This window comes from Antennarius striatus, chromosome 4, assembly GCF_040054535.1.
Source record: "Antennarius striatus isolate MH-2024 chromosome 4, ASM4005453v1, whole genome shotgun sequence".
NCBI lineage: Eukaryota > Metazoa > Chordata > Actinopteri > Lophiiformes > Antennariidae > Antennarius > Antennarius striatus.
In genome coordinates, this window is record NC_090779.1 from 7,782,932 (window position 1) to 7,798,955 (window position 16,024).

Genomic DNA, 16,024 nt, shown 5'->3' on the forward strand with positions numbered 1-16,024 from the left:
TTATGAAGTAGTTTTTCTTTGCTGTGTTGTTAGTTGGTCTCAAAGTTTTCTGCGTTTTATATTTAACTCAGGAGAGACAAGTCAATGATGTAAAAGATGATTGTTGTGTGTTAATTAGGCTGCTGGAAAGTCTTTGGTGCTTAAGTTTTACAGAGAGACTGGGATCGAAGGGCACTGAAAGAGAAACCCCCCCACTGGAATCCAGTTACTTGTGGTGGGGGGTGGTGGTGGTGGCTGATGACTCTTCTGAGACTGATGATATAATTAAGTGGGAGAATCTGTGAACACCATGCAGTGATGGGTAGGAGGAGGGTGTGTATAACAATAACTTGAAAAACTACAGGTCCAGAGAGAATACTATTTAAAAAAGACATCTGCTCGATGATGAGCTAACAGTGAACGTGTGTCACTGTGTAATCAGAAAGACCAGATATTTTTGACAATTGCAAAATATTCAAAGAAAAACTAAAGAAATGTCCTTAAAGTTTGTTGGAGCTTCATACACAATTTATTTATTCCTAAACTAAAGTATATGACAGAAATTAGACTCGCAGCTTTGGAAAAAAAAGACATTTATTGCTAGTTTATCATGAAGACACAAGCCTGTAGGCTACTTCAAACTGTACACATACTGTACATGTTATGATAGGAGGATTTCAGATTATTTATTATTTGTTCAGCAGTGTGACGAGCAAACAAGACATCAAGAATTCTGTAATACTGCTCAGAGGATGAAATGTGGCCACATCTAGTAAAACTACACAAAAAGGAGTAATCAGAGTAAAAGTACATACAGTCATGAAATTCACAATATTTGTATAAAATATAAGTTACATAAATTAAAAAAGCTGTAATCTATTAAAAACTTAAACATGCAAAGAGCTTCGACTACATCTGAGGAGCAATCATTACACTGACAAGAGGAGGGATTCTGTCCAACGGTGTATCGCTCAGGATTAAGACAACAAATATACAAAGAATACAAATAACAGATGATGCCCACATGTTAAGAACATTCTTGGAGATCTGTTCATTCACAGAATGGTCAAACCTCTGCAACACACACCACAGGATAAATGAAATCTGGATTTGAACTCATAAATGTGGGAATGTTAGTCCTCTGAGCTCATGGAAATCACACGTGTGTGTGTGTGTGTGTGTGTGTGTGTGTGTGTGTGTGTGTGTGTGTGTGTGTGTGTGTGTGTGTGTGTGTGTGTGTGTGTGTGTGTGTGTGTGTGTGTGTGTGTGTGTGTGTGTGTGTGTGATAAACAGTCATACACCGTAAACCGTCTGCAGATGACATCTTATCACTACCGGGTATCATCCTGTCAGATATGCTCCAACAGACAGATAATCAATAAATATACAAAATATGTACAAAACATTTGCAGCTTACAATGCGTTTGTCTGTTACAAGTAACCTTTAGGCACAAAATTAGAAGTTGTTTGGGAAGTGAGGAGATGATTGTTCAACTGCATCACACTTTATAAACAGAGATGTCGACCTGTCCGCCGCTCCGCTTCGAATTCAGAGGAAACGCTGGACGTTCATAGACAGCGAGCCGCCGCTGGGATGATCTCTGGTCTACACCTGGATAACAAAGACACAGTGGCGTCAAAGATGATGGAAACATGTTATTATTAATTCACTCTTTAGAGGCTCTTTCTCAATGTACCTTCATCTAATAAATACAGATGTCATGATTTCATGGCATTACTGTTCTGCTAACAGTTTAAGTCGTCTCTTGACAGAAAACGATCTGAGTTTATCGGTTGATGGGTTGAACTAGTGTTACTCACTCGATGCTGGGTTAGATGTCGTCGTTACCCGACGCTCAGAGGTGACCCATGGGGTTTGCTGGGTCGCTCAGATTGGGATGAAATGCGAGATGCATGGGCTGTGGGTCCGTCATGACCCCAGAAGCTTTCTCTTCCTCTCTCCTCCGCAGACATGCTGCCTTCGGGTTCAGGTTCCTCTCTGTGGGATTCAGCAAATGATGGGTTAGAGTCTGAATAAATAAAGAAAATATTTGAATGTTATTCATTCCATCCCTGGTTGCAGCAGATCCAGACATTCCAATTGTGTGGAAACTGCTGGAAAACTCCCCTTGAATTCGAATTCAGTTTTTTATTCCTATTACAGTACTCGAGCTTTGAGGTTTATATAGAAACTCTAAAATTTAATCTATCTCAACTTTGATGAACTAAATGTGATGTAACACCCGATGGACTCCTCATCTCCACGGAGGACTTCAGCATCGTTTGTTGCGCTGATTTTACAGTTCACAGCTTTAGCGTGTTGCTTCACACACTCATCTGTGTGCAGTAGTTGTCACCTCCAGCAGGCGGCTGGTTTCAGCATAAAGACTGAAATAACACTCCTCACCCTCCACTGACTGACGCACAGAAGCGTTGTCTACGTTCAATCAGGGCGTCAGAGTCTGTATTTGATGGTTGAATTGGTTTATATGTCAGTTCATTATTTTTTTTATTCATTCATTTATTTCAGGAAAGGCAAGGAAAAACAAACAAAGAAAACTACAACAAACAAAATAATTAAATAAGCAAATAATAAATAAAGATCATAACTCAACAATACAATTTTGCCTGAAAGAGAGTGGGAAGAAGAAAATTTATGTAATCCCAGCCCAGTTCCTGATTCAGAGGTCAACACACTGGGCTTCACTGCTGCTTCGAAGATTCAAGAATAACCACACAATAATTGCATCATGATGGCGTCACCATGGGCAACAATGAAATTATCACATTGCAATTGCAATTCCACACAACAATGCAAGGAAGGCGCGATATACCAACAATGGTAATGTTCAATACACTAACAATGGTAATGGACAAATGCCAACAACAGTAATTAACAAATAGAAACACTGAGCACATGTTAACAAACAGAACAGCAGTTTGAGTTGACGACCCTCATCTCTATATTTTGACCGGAGACGGTTTTTACATAACAGTTTGAATTGATTAGTACTTTTGCATTTCTTGTGTTGTGAGTCCAGATTGTTCCATAGTTTCACTCCGCACACAGACACACAAAAATGTTTACGCGTGGTTTGAGCTCTCGGCACTGAAAAATATCCAAAACCTCTCAAGTTATGAGCCCTGACTGGAGTTATAAAACGTCGTTGGAGGTTTGGTGGTAATAATTTGTTGAATGCTTTATATAAAATTATTGATCTATTATATTGTACAAGATCATGAAATTTTAGCAACTTTGACAGGTTATGAGTATGTTCAAGAAAACCAACCTTGTGAATGATCCGCACTGCACTTTTCTGTAGTATGATCAGAGGATTAATTGTGTTCTGGTAAGTATTTCCCCAAACTTCAACAAAATATGTAAAGTATGGGAGGACCAAGGTGCAGTATAAAGTACGGAGTGCATTTCCATCAAGGTATAGTTTTGCTTTATTTATAATTGAGAGGGTTTTGGAGATTTTTGTTTTTATGTGTCTGACATGGGGTTTCCATGACAATTTACTATCAATTATAACTCCTAAAAATTTATTTTCACTTACAAATTCAATTTGAGTGCCATCAATACTTATTTTCCTGTTCAGACATTTGGTGGGATTTCCGAACATCATTACCTTGGTTTTATTTATATTCAAAGATAATTTATTAGAGTCCATCCATTCTTTTATTGTGTTTAATTCCCTGTTTACTGTGTTTACAAGCTCAAAATAATCATCACAACTATAAAATATATTTGTGTCATCTGCAAATAGTATGAGTTTCAGGACTTTGGTTGTGGTAAATATATCATTAATGTACAGATTAAACAGTTTGGGCCCTAACATTGACCCCTGGGGGACACCACAAGCAATGCCAAGTACATCTGATGAATGTTGACCCATTTTTACAAACTGCAACCGCCCTGTTAAATAACTTTTTAACCAGTCCCCAGCCAACCCCCTAAATCCATATCTTTCTATGTTATTTAGTAATATTACATGGTTAATAGTAACAAATGTTTTTTTCAGATCAATGAAGAGACCAACTCCATACTTTTTCTGCTCCAGTGCATTAGTTATTTCTTGAATAGCTTCCATTATTGCCACTGATGTACGTAGTTCTTTTGGTTCGAAAACCATACTGACCTTCATTAATTAAGGGATGTTTCTCAAGAAGCTTTTCAAGTCGAGAGTTGAAGAGTTTCTCTAAAATTTTTGAAAATTGAGGCAAAAGTGAGATTGGTCTGTAATTATTAAATGCATGTTTGTTTTCATTTTTGAAGAGTGGAATTACTTTAGCAATTTTCATTTTGCTTGGAAAACAGCCAGTCTGGAATGACAAATTATAGATATAAGTTAAAGGTTTGACAATATTTAGTATAATTTTTTTGCCCAATGACATGCTAATGTCATGACAGGCGGTGGAGGACTTACTTTTACACTTCTGCACGATCTTTGTCACTTCCTGCTCATTTGTAGCTGAGAGGAAGATTGAGAAGGCACTATTTTTAATAGTTGACTTTGCAATTCTACTATCAAGAATATCAGCAGCCAACTTAGGGCCAACATTCACAAAAAATTTGTTATTATTTACTTATTTACTACATTATTCATATTATAATCTTCACCATTTTCATCAGTAAAGTAATCAGGGTATGTCACCTTTAAGGATTTTTGTTTGATTAGGCTATTCAAAGAATTCCAAGTTCCTTTTAGATTGTTTTTATTTTCATGCAACTTTTATTTGATAGTATAATCGTTTGCTTGTTCTTATGATATCGATTAATTTATTTTTGTACTTCTTATATCTTTGTTCCACTTCTTTTGCTTTTATTTTGAGAAAAGATTTGTAGAGATTGTTTTTCTTTTTACAGGCATTCATTATTCCTTTGGTAATCCAATGGCTTTTGTGATATTTTTCCTTCAGAACATATTCCATCACAGGGCAGTGCTTTAGCTCACATGATGGAAGAATATATTTATTTATCAGAGAGTTTCCCTTCTATTAAAGGCTTTGGACACAGCACAGCTACAAAAAAATAAAAAATGCACATTTTACCTACGGTTTGCTTGTTTGCTTTATTTAGTTGTTATTTATTTCAAATGTGAAGTAAATAAAGAAAAAACTTTCAAAATATTTTCACATTTCACTTTATTTACCTGAATATACAATGATAAGAAATAAGTATCTTTAAAAAGGTGTAATTTCTGTTTCATCATTATTAATGGTGAAGAAAGCTTGTCTTAACAAATCAATTTCTTATTGATGTCATTAATTTTCTACCTTTACCTTCTTCACTTCGTTCCCCCTCTGGGACCATTAATATGGAGGAAATGCAGTGTTTACAGCTAATCCTGCAGAAGCGATGCACTGACCTCTGACCTGCTGCTCTAAACTCAGGATCACCGCCACGGCCTGGTGCAGCACCAGCAGCTTGGTCTGCGGCTTCTCGCTGTTCAGGTGCAGCTGACACATGTGACCCAGCTCCTTGAAGGCCTCGTTGATGTCCCGCACACGCAGACGTTCACGAGCGTTGTTTGCCATCCTCCTCTCACGCTCGCGTTCGGCCTTCTGCTCCGGGCTCAGGTCTTCGTCTTCATGGATACTACAAGATCAGCAAGTCACAAGATGACCGATGAGGATCTGATTCACTGTCTGATCGTAGAAGAACTAAACCCTCCAGGTCAGATTGTGTTAAATCATATTGTGGAGTTATCTGCCCTCTGCTGGTCACTGATGAAATCACACTACTGAGACTCCTGATGTCATTTGATGGAGCCTCTTTTGATATATTTCTATATAATTAATCAATGACAACATTTATCTTTTCTGTCTCATAATTATTGACAGTCAAGAAATGCTCAAAAAAAGTATTATTCCCAATAACTGTCAGACTAATTCTGTTTAAATAGGAAACCAAAACAAAGTAAAATCTCCAGTGGTAAAATTGCTGCTGGAGGGTCATCCATAGACGTCGTCCTCAATAAACCCTCAACTAGATTATACATCTAGATAGAAACACAACATGCACTCAGGCATCAGAGGAGAAACCATGGAGAGGTTTGTCCTGAAGTGACCGCCGAGGCCGAGACATCGGGACACAGATGCACATTAAGATGTTTCAAATGATGGTTTATAAATCCACATTTTTAAGGTCGTCCTTCAATGTCAATTATAAGGCAATTCTTAACACACAAACAGAATTTATTGAAGAAAAACAAAATATCAGATGTATTTCCATCTTTTCATACTGCGGCATTTATTAGCGCTATTTGTCTGATTTGAATATCTTTGCGTTTCGGACAGTCTATCAGACAAATCAAGCCCTCTGTTGTTGTCATCCTCTTCTCTGTGCACTTGTAAAATAATGCTAAAGGATTACTGAGAAGAATAATAGAGGAGTGAAAGTAACTGTTCATTGCAGTCTTTGCAGTGAAAACTCAACTCGTACTGTATTGTTGTCTTTCTGGGGATACTCACTCTTCCTCTATTCCATTCCCTGCCCCCACACCGACTGTGATTAGGGATTTTTTTCTATGATAACCCCCCATCGTTGACATCTTTACTGTATGTGGAGAGAGCGCCTCTCTTTCCTTATTTGATTCCCTGCAACTTAATTCAACATGAAGAAGAAATATGAGCAGAGCTAAATAGGCTTGCCTGGACACAGCTGCCCTCCACAGCAGGGGGTCTGGCAGTATTTTAAATGAGTGAAACAGTACGGCAAGAAACATCTAATACTTGCCTTTGAGTGAGTGACTTATTTTGAATTCTGCTGTGAATGAAAAAAAAACTGTGTTTTTCTGCTTATGGGCATCGTTTCAGCCCAGGGCGTGAGGGACAGTTCCTTTTGATGGCCACGTTCAGCAGCTGCTTGACACAGAAGGAGACTACTGTATTCCACTCATTCAAATTATGGATATTTACCTGTTCCCTCTGCTGTTTTCTCCCCCAGCTTTGTGCTCGCTCTCCTCATCCGATCTCTGGCTGTCAGAGCTGTGACTGTGATTAGTGTGCATCATCTCCTCCCTTTCACTGCTCTCCATCTTCAGCTCCAGGTTACCCTGGGCCCCCGGACCTCCTGCGGATGGGAATGCACAATTAAAAAATAGGCATCTATGACATCTTTAGTTCAACCTGCAGGAGATGTAAATCATGAACGCAGCAGCAGTCAAGATGAGAGAAACGACTCGCCTCTGCCATTGGCTTGCATGCTCCTGTGTCTGGATGGGTATGGGTGGACATTTGGCGAGCGGCTTTGGAAGGTCACGTGGTTGTTGTTCACATTGACTGCTTCAACCTTTATGACACAAACAGGACTGGTGAGATACAGCCGTACCCATGTGTTCTAAAGGCAGCGGCTCTGGCACATAGCGTACAACTTAGATCTAACTGATGAAAAAGAAACCCAACATCTGGCTCCAGTTTTTGATGTAACACCAAGCAGATCTCCCAGTAGAATTAATTTAATCTTACATTTAATCCTTGCCTTAAAACTACTATATACTCCCTAAACATACCACTAATTCTCTTCAGGAATGATTCACTTCTAACTGATATATCATTTAGAAAAATAAGTGAAAGAATTTAATTCCCCCAAAGGATTAGATTAAAAACCCCGTTTCCCCTGCATATACTTCCACTCCAGCTGGGCCAAAATCCCCTGGTCTGCTGGAAGGGAAACATACTGGAATGGGAGTTCATGATGCGGGCGTCCCCCATCGCAACACTGTGGGATTAGAGTCCTCACATACTGAATGCTCTCCATACAAGGGCGAAGCACTTCCCCATTGTGCCCAGTTTCCTATTTCAAGGACAACAACCTTTACATGACAAAAACATGCAGTCATAATGGGTGGAAAATTCCTGAGACTCAATACCAGACCACAAACATGCTACAGAGACACGCAGTAAGGAATTTTCACACACATATCCCTCCTTAAATACTTCAAATAAATGTTTGTTAACCATGGATGGAGTGAGACAGGTGAGCGGTAGGTTGCTGGCAGACTCTGGATGTTCCTGATGGGTTTGGTTTAGCAGGCAGTGGATTTCAGTGGGAAGACCAGCAGTGGGGCCTACAGCGTGATTCCTCAGGACGTGGATCACATCGTCCAGTCTGTCCAGCCGGTCCTCCACCTGAGACTGCAAACAGAAACAGACAAAAGTTCAAGTCCACAGTCAGTAGTTGTTGGTGATTTTTGGTGTCAGGCAGTTATCAAAATCATCTTCTTTTTAATGAATTGTAGATGTAACATTTATTCTAGAAAAAATAAAACTACTCTTCTTTCAACCTCTCACATCTCTTTTTTGACAGAGCTACTAAGCGTAGCGCTGTTTTCCCTCCAACTGCGCTCTACAGAGCATTTAAACCATCATCACTTAGAGGTGAAATTGAATTTGAAGAATTTTCTTTTATAACCCTGGGCTGCATGTAGAAAAGGATGAATAAAATGTAAAATACATTAAAAATAATTCAAAATTTAAGAATTTCATGTAGATGCTCCTGCTCATTATGCTTTAGCTTTACAGCTTAATAAAAACACAATGGAACACGATGCCCCTCAATTGCAGTGGTTGTATTTCTAACCCCAGTGAGTATTTGAGTTTGAGCTTTTTGATCCTCTGATGTTACTGGAGCTAATCACTAATCAGTGATCAGTAATCAGTGATCACTGATCACTGATTAGTGATCACTGATCGGTGCAGCAGCAGACTGAGTCAGTAATGTCCAATCAGCATCTATATTATTTCAGTCGTTCCCACAGAGCACAAAAAAAAAATATGTATCTGCAAGTGTGAGCTCATCATTTATTTAAAGCACATGAAGTAAAACCAAGCACTTGTTGAGGTTGTGTTAGCATGGTTGATGCTAATCCAGCTAGCACATTAATGGAGTTTGAGGTAGGATGCATTGCTTATATACAGTATGTCAATCAATACATAATACAAAAACCCAAAACAAGAATCTCAGTAAAAGAAGAGGTCAGTGGTTCCATGTCTCATCTGAGACAGAGAAATACTCCATTTCGGTACTTTTTTGATTTTTGTGAGTATAAAGGGTGTTAAAAAATAAGTTTTTGATGTGCTTTGGAAACATGACACGATGGACAAACTGTCTTTCTATGTTAAAAGAGATACATTTTGATATTCAACACTTTTCAGGCACTTATTTTATAAATATTCTACTTCTATATTTGTTAGATTTTGTATCTAACTATATTTTGATTTATTTTAGCTCTCCATCTGTTCTGCCTACATTCTTAACAGAATGCACGTGATATCAGATCGTGTGTTTACCAGTGATATCAGAGAAGACTCATAGTGAGGTGAGGCCGGTGCCAGAGCTGAACTCCGGGGCCACATGTTGGTGCCTAGGAGGAGAAAAACAGTCACGTTAGTCCTTGAATGCGTCGCAGTGTAAATAATATTTCACTCTGGGCTGTGTGCAGTATGATCGTATTCACCTCCTGGTTCAGCTGTGTTCGGCAGTGGGGACGGAGACCTCACCGGTGTGGAAGAACTGGAGGGGAAACTGCTGCTGGTGTGATCGGGGGAATAAATCTGGTGGCAGACAGGGAGGGAGGGGGAGCGACAGGAATGGGAGTAAGGCATGGATCATTTTAAAAGCACAACTTGTCATTTCTGTATGAGGTTTTACAGCTGCTGCCACAGCCTTTGGAGCAGGCTCATAACCTGAATTTAACACATCAATTCTGGTCACTTTACTAGCCTGCAACCAATAAAAAGTCCAGTGTCACTTTGTTATTATGCACTAGTCTGTTACTAGTAGGGGTGAGCAACTATTTTCCTTTTTAATTCTAGCTCTGGGTCTTCTGGGGGGTTGGTCTTGTTTGACTGTTTGAACATAGTAGGCCATGGATGAGCCTGTCTAATGGGATTAAGGTGCTTCATACTTACAGAGGCCAGAGCTTTGCCCAAGGTATCGCCCGTTTGTGACCCTCCTGACACATTTCTGTGGCTCCCTGAGACTGCACAAAACATCAGGTTTGAGATATTACAATAAAAGCTGGTGAACCTGATGGAAACACTGGGGATAGCGTGTGGAGTTGGTCACCTGTCTCTGAGGTACTGATCAAGGGATTGCGCGACGTCGAATTGTTGCGGTGAAACGTGGACATGGGTGGAAGACCCCTGTTCATATCAGGAGCCATCACTGAATGTGGAGAGTAGTCCTGAGCAATAAACAAACACACAAGTCATCCTGGGGGGGTTAGAAAGTGCTGTGTTGTCAACACTCGAGCTGCTGGAGGTAAATCTCACCAGGTGACTGTGAGCTGGTTGCAGATTGCTGAAGCTTCCCGGCTGCGTTTGGTGAGCTGTGGCTGCTCCCAGCGCACCTTCATAGCCCTGCTGGTTCAGCCCATTTACAGTATTCCAGATGTCAGGCGAATTGCTCGTCCCCTCTAAAATGGATAACAACATGTTATAGCCTGCACCGCAACAGCATCTCAAGCAGGCAGTCGAGCTTTACAGCGGTATTGTATAGAAAACGTGACGCTCCATTATTCAATCAGTGGCTGAGTAATTTTTAATTTATAGAATTTATGTGATTTTTATCTAAGTACCACAGGATACGCCCAGTTTAAAGCCACTTTACATACCATAAATTTAATTAAACTGTCTTTTATTTCTTTTTATTTATGCTTAAATACCTGCCAAAATTGACATTCCTACTCACTCCATCTCATCTGTGCCTTCTGTTTGAATCTCAAATCTAAATTAAAATTGTGAACATTAGATATACTGCAAAAAAAATAAGATCTTAACACTTTTACATTAGCAGTAAATAATACTGTGCATATGTAAAACCTCAAATAGCTGCCAGATTTGCTGCAAAATTTGCCAATGGAGATTTCTATCCCATATTTTCTCAACAGCATTATTTTATTATTATCTATTATTATCTATTATTATCTATTATTATTATTATTATTATTATTATTATTATTTTCCATGACTTTGTGTTTCCAAAAATTGAGCCTTGAACCATGAAGATATGATAAGGAAAAACAGAAAAGCAAAAGTCTAGTCCAGGACACTGTTCCCCTTTCAGAAATCTAAGCAGGTTATCTGTGTGTTAATAGTGTGAGTTGGTTTGATATCATACTAAAGGATGACGGCTTTGAGTGGAGACTGATCACACTCATTTTGGCTTGTTTGATCTCACCAAAGAAGGTGCTGGCCAACATGTTGCTGGGGGCCTTGATGGATGGATGTAAAGATGAGTTCTGGTTGATGTCATCATTAGTGGGAGACTGCCCATACACCTGAGGAGAGGAGGTGTTTGAGGCATTGGTGGAAAAACAACTGTGAAGCATCACGTCATGAACACAAACTGTGAATTTCAGTGTGTCTGCATCGTTCAAATCAGTTTTACTGAAACAAACATGAATACTGTGAGTGCCAGCTGAAGCAACAGCATTATGAAAACAAAGCAGAGAGCTGATGCACACTTAGAGCTATTGCGATAATCCATAAGCTGCAGATCCATGCACCTCCTCATCCGGATTTAGGAACCATTCACCATGAGAAATCCCTGCCCTAATCGTGATAAGGCTCGACTGGTTTCAGAAGACCGAGATACAATATCCAAATAATATTGAAATACAAGCCTTCTCATAATTTGTCATCAGAGCAATGAATCAAACAAAACAAATAACTCTTAGTCTGATGCTCCTCTTCCTATAGGACACAAAACACTACAAATAAAAAACACATCAAACAATAAAAAACTCTTAATCATAAAACAAAGGGGTTTTAATCATAAAACCACATATATGCACACAAATACACACCACCAACACACGCTCATTCACTCGAACACACTGAGAGGCCTGAGCTGCACCTGCACATCATGCGATCGCTTTGATGTGCCCCAGGAAATGAAAATAAACCTCCCTGCGCAGCATCAATGGGGTGTCAGTTACCCAGACGACAACTTCTGTAAGCAGGCTATTAAAGACTCTCTGGAGTACGCTCGCATGAACACACTCGTAGCCTCACACGCACAAACACACACACACACACACACACTTTAGCACACACACGCAGCCGTGACCCTGGCTGGCATGAGTCCCATGGTGATTGTGGGCTATAGGCCAAACAGAGGAGCCCCTGCCGACACAGGGCCCGTCTGAGCCTCCATGGGCAGCATATGGCGGAGGATAAAGCCAATTGTCCTCCTTACCATCAGCATAGCAGGCGACCCGTTAATAATGGTCACACCCCCGCCCCAGCACGCCCCCTCTGGCCCCCTGATGGTGAAGGGCCGTCACCATGGCATCCTCTTTTAGCATATCATTGATTTAGGGGCCATCAATCATGGAATCACAAATGATAAGGGTAAATAAAGACGGCAACTAAAAGAAAATTTAAATGCAATAAACCCCCCCGTAAATGCTTGAAACAAGTATTTTGAACATGTGTAATCTGTTGGTTCTCTTTCAGTGTAATCTAATTGTATAAAAGAAGTGGCCTCAAAAGAAAAGACATACTGTTTTCCTATTGTAAATGCACAGAGCATTATCATGCTACATGAGTGAAATATCAACTTGCTATTCAGGGCCAATGCTGTGTTCCACCATGGCCAACTCCAGCCACATGCAACCAATTTTCTGCCTCTGTGATGCACGATGTCTGGATATGGTTAGACTCACACAGATCAAAGCGGCCTTTGATAATGGCTGTGGTGGTGGAGGGACTGCTCTGACATAGCAGGGTTAAATCAAATAGAAATAACAGCAATCTGCTTCATGTCAAGATGTGTTCTGCTGCTAGGCTCGACTAGATGGTGCTTAGGCAAACAGGAAGTCTCATCGGTGCATGTGAGACTGACTTTGTCGATGTGAAACCACAAGTGAGAGAGGTGTTACAGGGTAACGCTCTGGATGCTGGGATTATTTCAGGCGAGGTGTGTTAAGATGTGTGATTTGTCAATAATCACAATCCTCTTTGTCAGATACTTGTGGGTTGGTTGCAGTTGACAGAGACCCAAACACACATTTTAACTAACGGAGACTTAAATTTATCATGTTGGAGTAACTCGGTTCACTTTGTGCTTTAACTCAAGTTAAAGCCCTGTTCCCTAAAAGTTTCATCTTTATATTATATTCACAACTTTCAAATTTGGCTCAAACTGTAGACACATCTCCAAAACATAAGATCTTTTCACCGTTTGTGTTTAACACACAGAAATACACACAACAACAACAAATGCATGCAGAGCAGGAAACATCAAGTCCAACACATCTCAATAAAAGATCAATTAGGATATCTTTAACTTTTATACAGATAACACATCTAAAAATACTTTTACATCAAAAAATATTTCTTTTAGATAAAAATATTAGGATGAGTCAAGTTGGAAATCACACTTATAAACCATTACTAGAAGTTAAACCTAGAATTTGCTCCTGTCTTTGCTTTTATTTTTTCATGAGAGTCACCAAACAAACAGAGCATCTGAGAATACAACAGCATAACTGCATCTTCACTCACACACTAACTGTCTCATGCATCCTCAGGAGATTCAATGTGAACAATTTTCAACAAATGTACTCACTGGTTTCACGTTGTAGCAATACATCAATGAGTTGTTCCCTGTGCCGGAGACGGGATGAGCACAGTACATAACTGTCTGCTTCAGTGCAACACTCCAAACAATCCACACACTGCTCCTCTCTCCTCCTCTCTACTCATGTGTATGGAACCCACATGCACTCCTTCCCCTAACCTACCCCTGCTGGTCATGCAGCTACCCGCAGACAACTTATGCAAATAAGGGCTGGACCATTCCTGGCAGCAGAGAGGGGTGGCTTGAGCTTTTGATGCAATTACTGTACTATGAGCATGGTGCAGACTATTATGAGCATCCTTTTCTATTTTGTTAAGGACATTTCAGTTATAGGACGGGCAGTGTAGTCTGTGGGGTTTAGTGTGTTCTGATCATAAGGGGCCTATTTGTGCAAAAATACCATCATGAAAGGAATTTCATTAACAGGGAATTCCCCACCCACTCATGACCAAACACCTTGACCACCAAAACAAAAATACAGTGCTAAGAGTAGAAAGAAGAAGAGGCCATCATAAGTGTGGAGGTTGTGTTGTTCATCTGTCACCACATAAGTATAACACTCCATGTTACATGTTTATCACACAAGAAGCAGCAGGAATCCCTCCTCAGGACCAGGAAGAAGTGATGACGCCATGAAGATAATCTTGTGTTGGCCAGGTAAAGGCTTCCAGTAAACAGAGAACACCACAACCCTGTCTGCCCTACATTTACAAATAGAACTAAGTCTTAGTTTGAGAGCACGTGTGGCGTGGCAAGTTCCTCCAGGTTATTTATATTATAGTCTGTCTGGATGATTTGCCATCTTAAAACTCCAAAACAGACATCCTGTGATCCGCTGTCTGTGGCATCTGTTACGATCCTGTCCTCCCTGATGGAGATGAAAAAACACTTCTTCACTAACTTTTGGCTCTGACTTGACTTGAACTGCTCCTGCTGAAACATCCAGATCAGACAGTGTGTAAAGAGTACAAAGAGCTGACCTGTTGTAGTCTGAGCAGCATGATCTGTACAATCTACCGTCATTATGAGTCAATATAGAGGAGAATAACACTGCAGATGCTGAGTGTACAACATACCACACTGTCCCGGCAAGGCATGTTGTTCCAAAGGGACCTGACAAGGATCCAGTCAAACCCGTCCTGCTTCATACTTTCATCTGAGCACACCATCTTACCATGTTAGTGTTTTCTCCAGTGCAAATATTACACGCTTCATTTTTGTGTATTTCCATTGATTTTAATTAGTAATTAAATGTTTCCTTTCTGTAAAAAAGATTTTAAATTCCATTGACCCCAGTTCGTTTAACTAAATGTGTGCATTTTAATTTCTACAGATGTTGTCACTTTGATTTATTTTTGGTTGATTAGAATTTATGGCCGTACGCAGGAGAAGTGGTCAACGGCGTCACCCAAAGAAAAAGCTGTGGGTTTAAATTCTAAATCTTTCTTTAAGGAGTTTTCTTCTTCTCTTCATGTCTGTGATCTAGGTACAGTCAACATTAAAAATATAGTTGAAAGAATACATCTAAAAAATTAAGCATATTCACCTTGAGTAATTTAACTCAACTAATTTTAAAGATAGAGAAAATCTGAATAGTTTTTTTTTTCCCTGTGGCTCTGTGTGTTAACATGTGTTTGTTCAAATGAAAGCTTTGAGGGTTTTTTATTTATATTTGTACTGAGAGGGAAAACTGTTCAGCAGTGGAAGCAGGAGGAGCTGTGTGTTTACTGTGAGATAAAACTAGACTTTTTAAAAAAAACAACTATCACAGACCTGAAAAACAAACCATTGTCTGCTGGGTTCCGTCCGTCTGAAGGTGAGCTGTGCCGTCCTTCAAGTCAACATCTAATCCCAACCATCCACCGCCGTTAACTAGGTCAGGAGGTCAGTCGCTCCACGACAGTCAGTTGCTGACTTTTTCTTCCTCTTTGCAATAAATATTTTGCCTCAGATGATTTTCTCTGAAAGAGGAATTTTAGATATATTTTGTTGTGTAGCAGGTTTTTTTCATTCTTTATTTTTTGACAAATAACCTAAGAGCACCAGTGACTGCTGGAAGACCTTTTCCTCTGACAAGAGATCAGTTTTTCTATCTAACACAATAAGCAGACATCACACACACACACACACACACACACACACACACACACACACACACACACACACACACACACACACACACACACACACACACACACACACACACACACACACACACACACACACACACGGGTAAATGACCCAAGAACAAACGCATACAGTCCCCTAACCCTGAACTTTGCATCAATCTTAGTTAATTACAGTCTTGTCAGCGCTCCGATTATTCAAACAGGTAATGCAAATGTTAATGAGTCTGAATTTGCATATCTTTATTTTCCCATGGTTGAAATGTCATTGGTTATAACACTCTACAATGAAGAATGTCACTCCTGATGGCCCCCTGATATGTTG

The 16,024-nt window shown here is 39.8% G+C and overlaps 1 protein-coding gene across 1 annotated transcript; it reads right to left on the reverse strand.

Annotated features, from left to right (window-relative positions):
* Positions 1 to 581: 581 nt before the first annotated feature.
* Positions 582 to 13,687, reverse strand: LOC137594077 (transcription factor 12-like). Its single transcript, XM_068313315.1, has 13 exons — positions 13,562 to 13,687; positions 11,168 to 11,267; positions 10,261 to 10,403; positions 10,055 to 10,172; positions 9,898 to 9,968; positions 9,444 to 9,540; positions 9,277 to 9,350; positions 7,945 to 8,121; positions 7,171 to 7,276; positions 6,904 to 7,057; positions 5,352 to 5,581; positions 1,801 to 1,978; positions 582 to 1,591 (listed from the first exon to the last, which is right to left on the reverse strand). Exons 1-12 carry the CDS (start codon positions 13,628 to 13,630, stop codon positions 1,836 to 1,838), a joined length of 1,482 nt encoding a protein of 493 aa, XP_068169416.1. The 5' UTR covers positions 13,631 to 13,687; the 3' UTR covers positions 582 to 1,591; positions 1,801 to 1,835.
* Between the last annotated feature and the right edge of the window lie 2,337 nt (positions 13,688 to 16,024).

What these genes read in the sequence shown, in the direction of transcription:
- LOC137594077 (XM_068313315.1), bottom strand. Translation starts at nt 13,630, where the DNA reads ATGTACTGTGCTCATCCCGTCTCCGGCACAGGGAACAACTCATTGATG. An exon ending in CCTGTCTCACTCCATCCATG is followed by an intron (nt 7,277 to 7,944) that starts GTTAACAAACAT and finishes TGTGTCATAAAG; the next exon opens with GTTGAAGCAGTCAATGTGAA. An exon ending in GAAAACAGCAGAGGGAACAG is followed by an intron (nt 5,582 to 6,903) that starts GTAAATATCCAT and finishes CTGATCTTGTAG; the next exon opens with TATCCATGAAGACGAAGACC.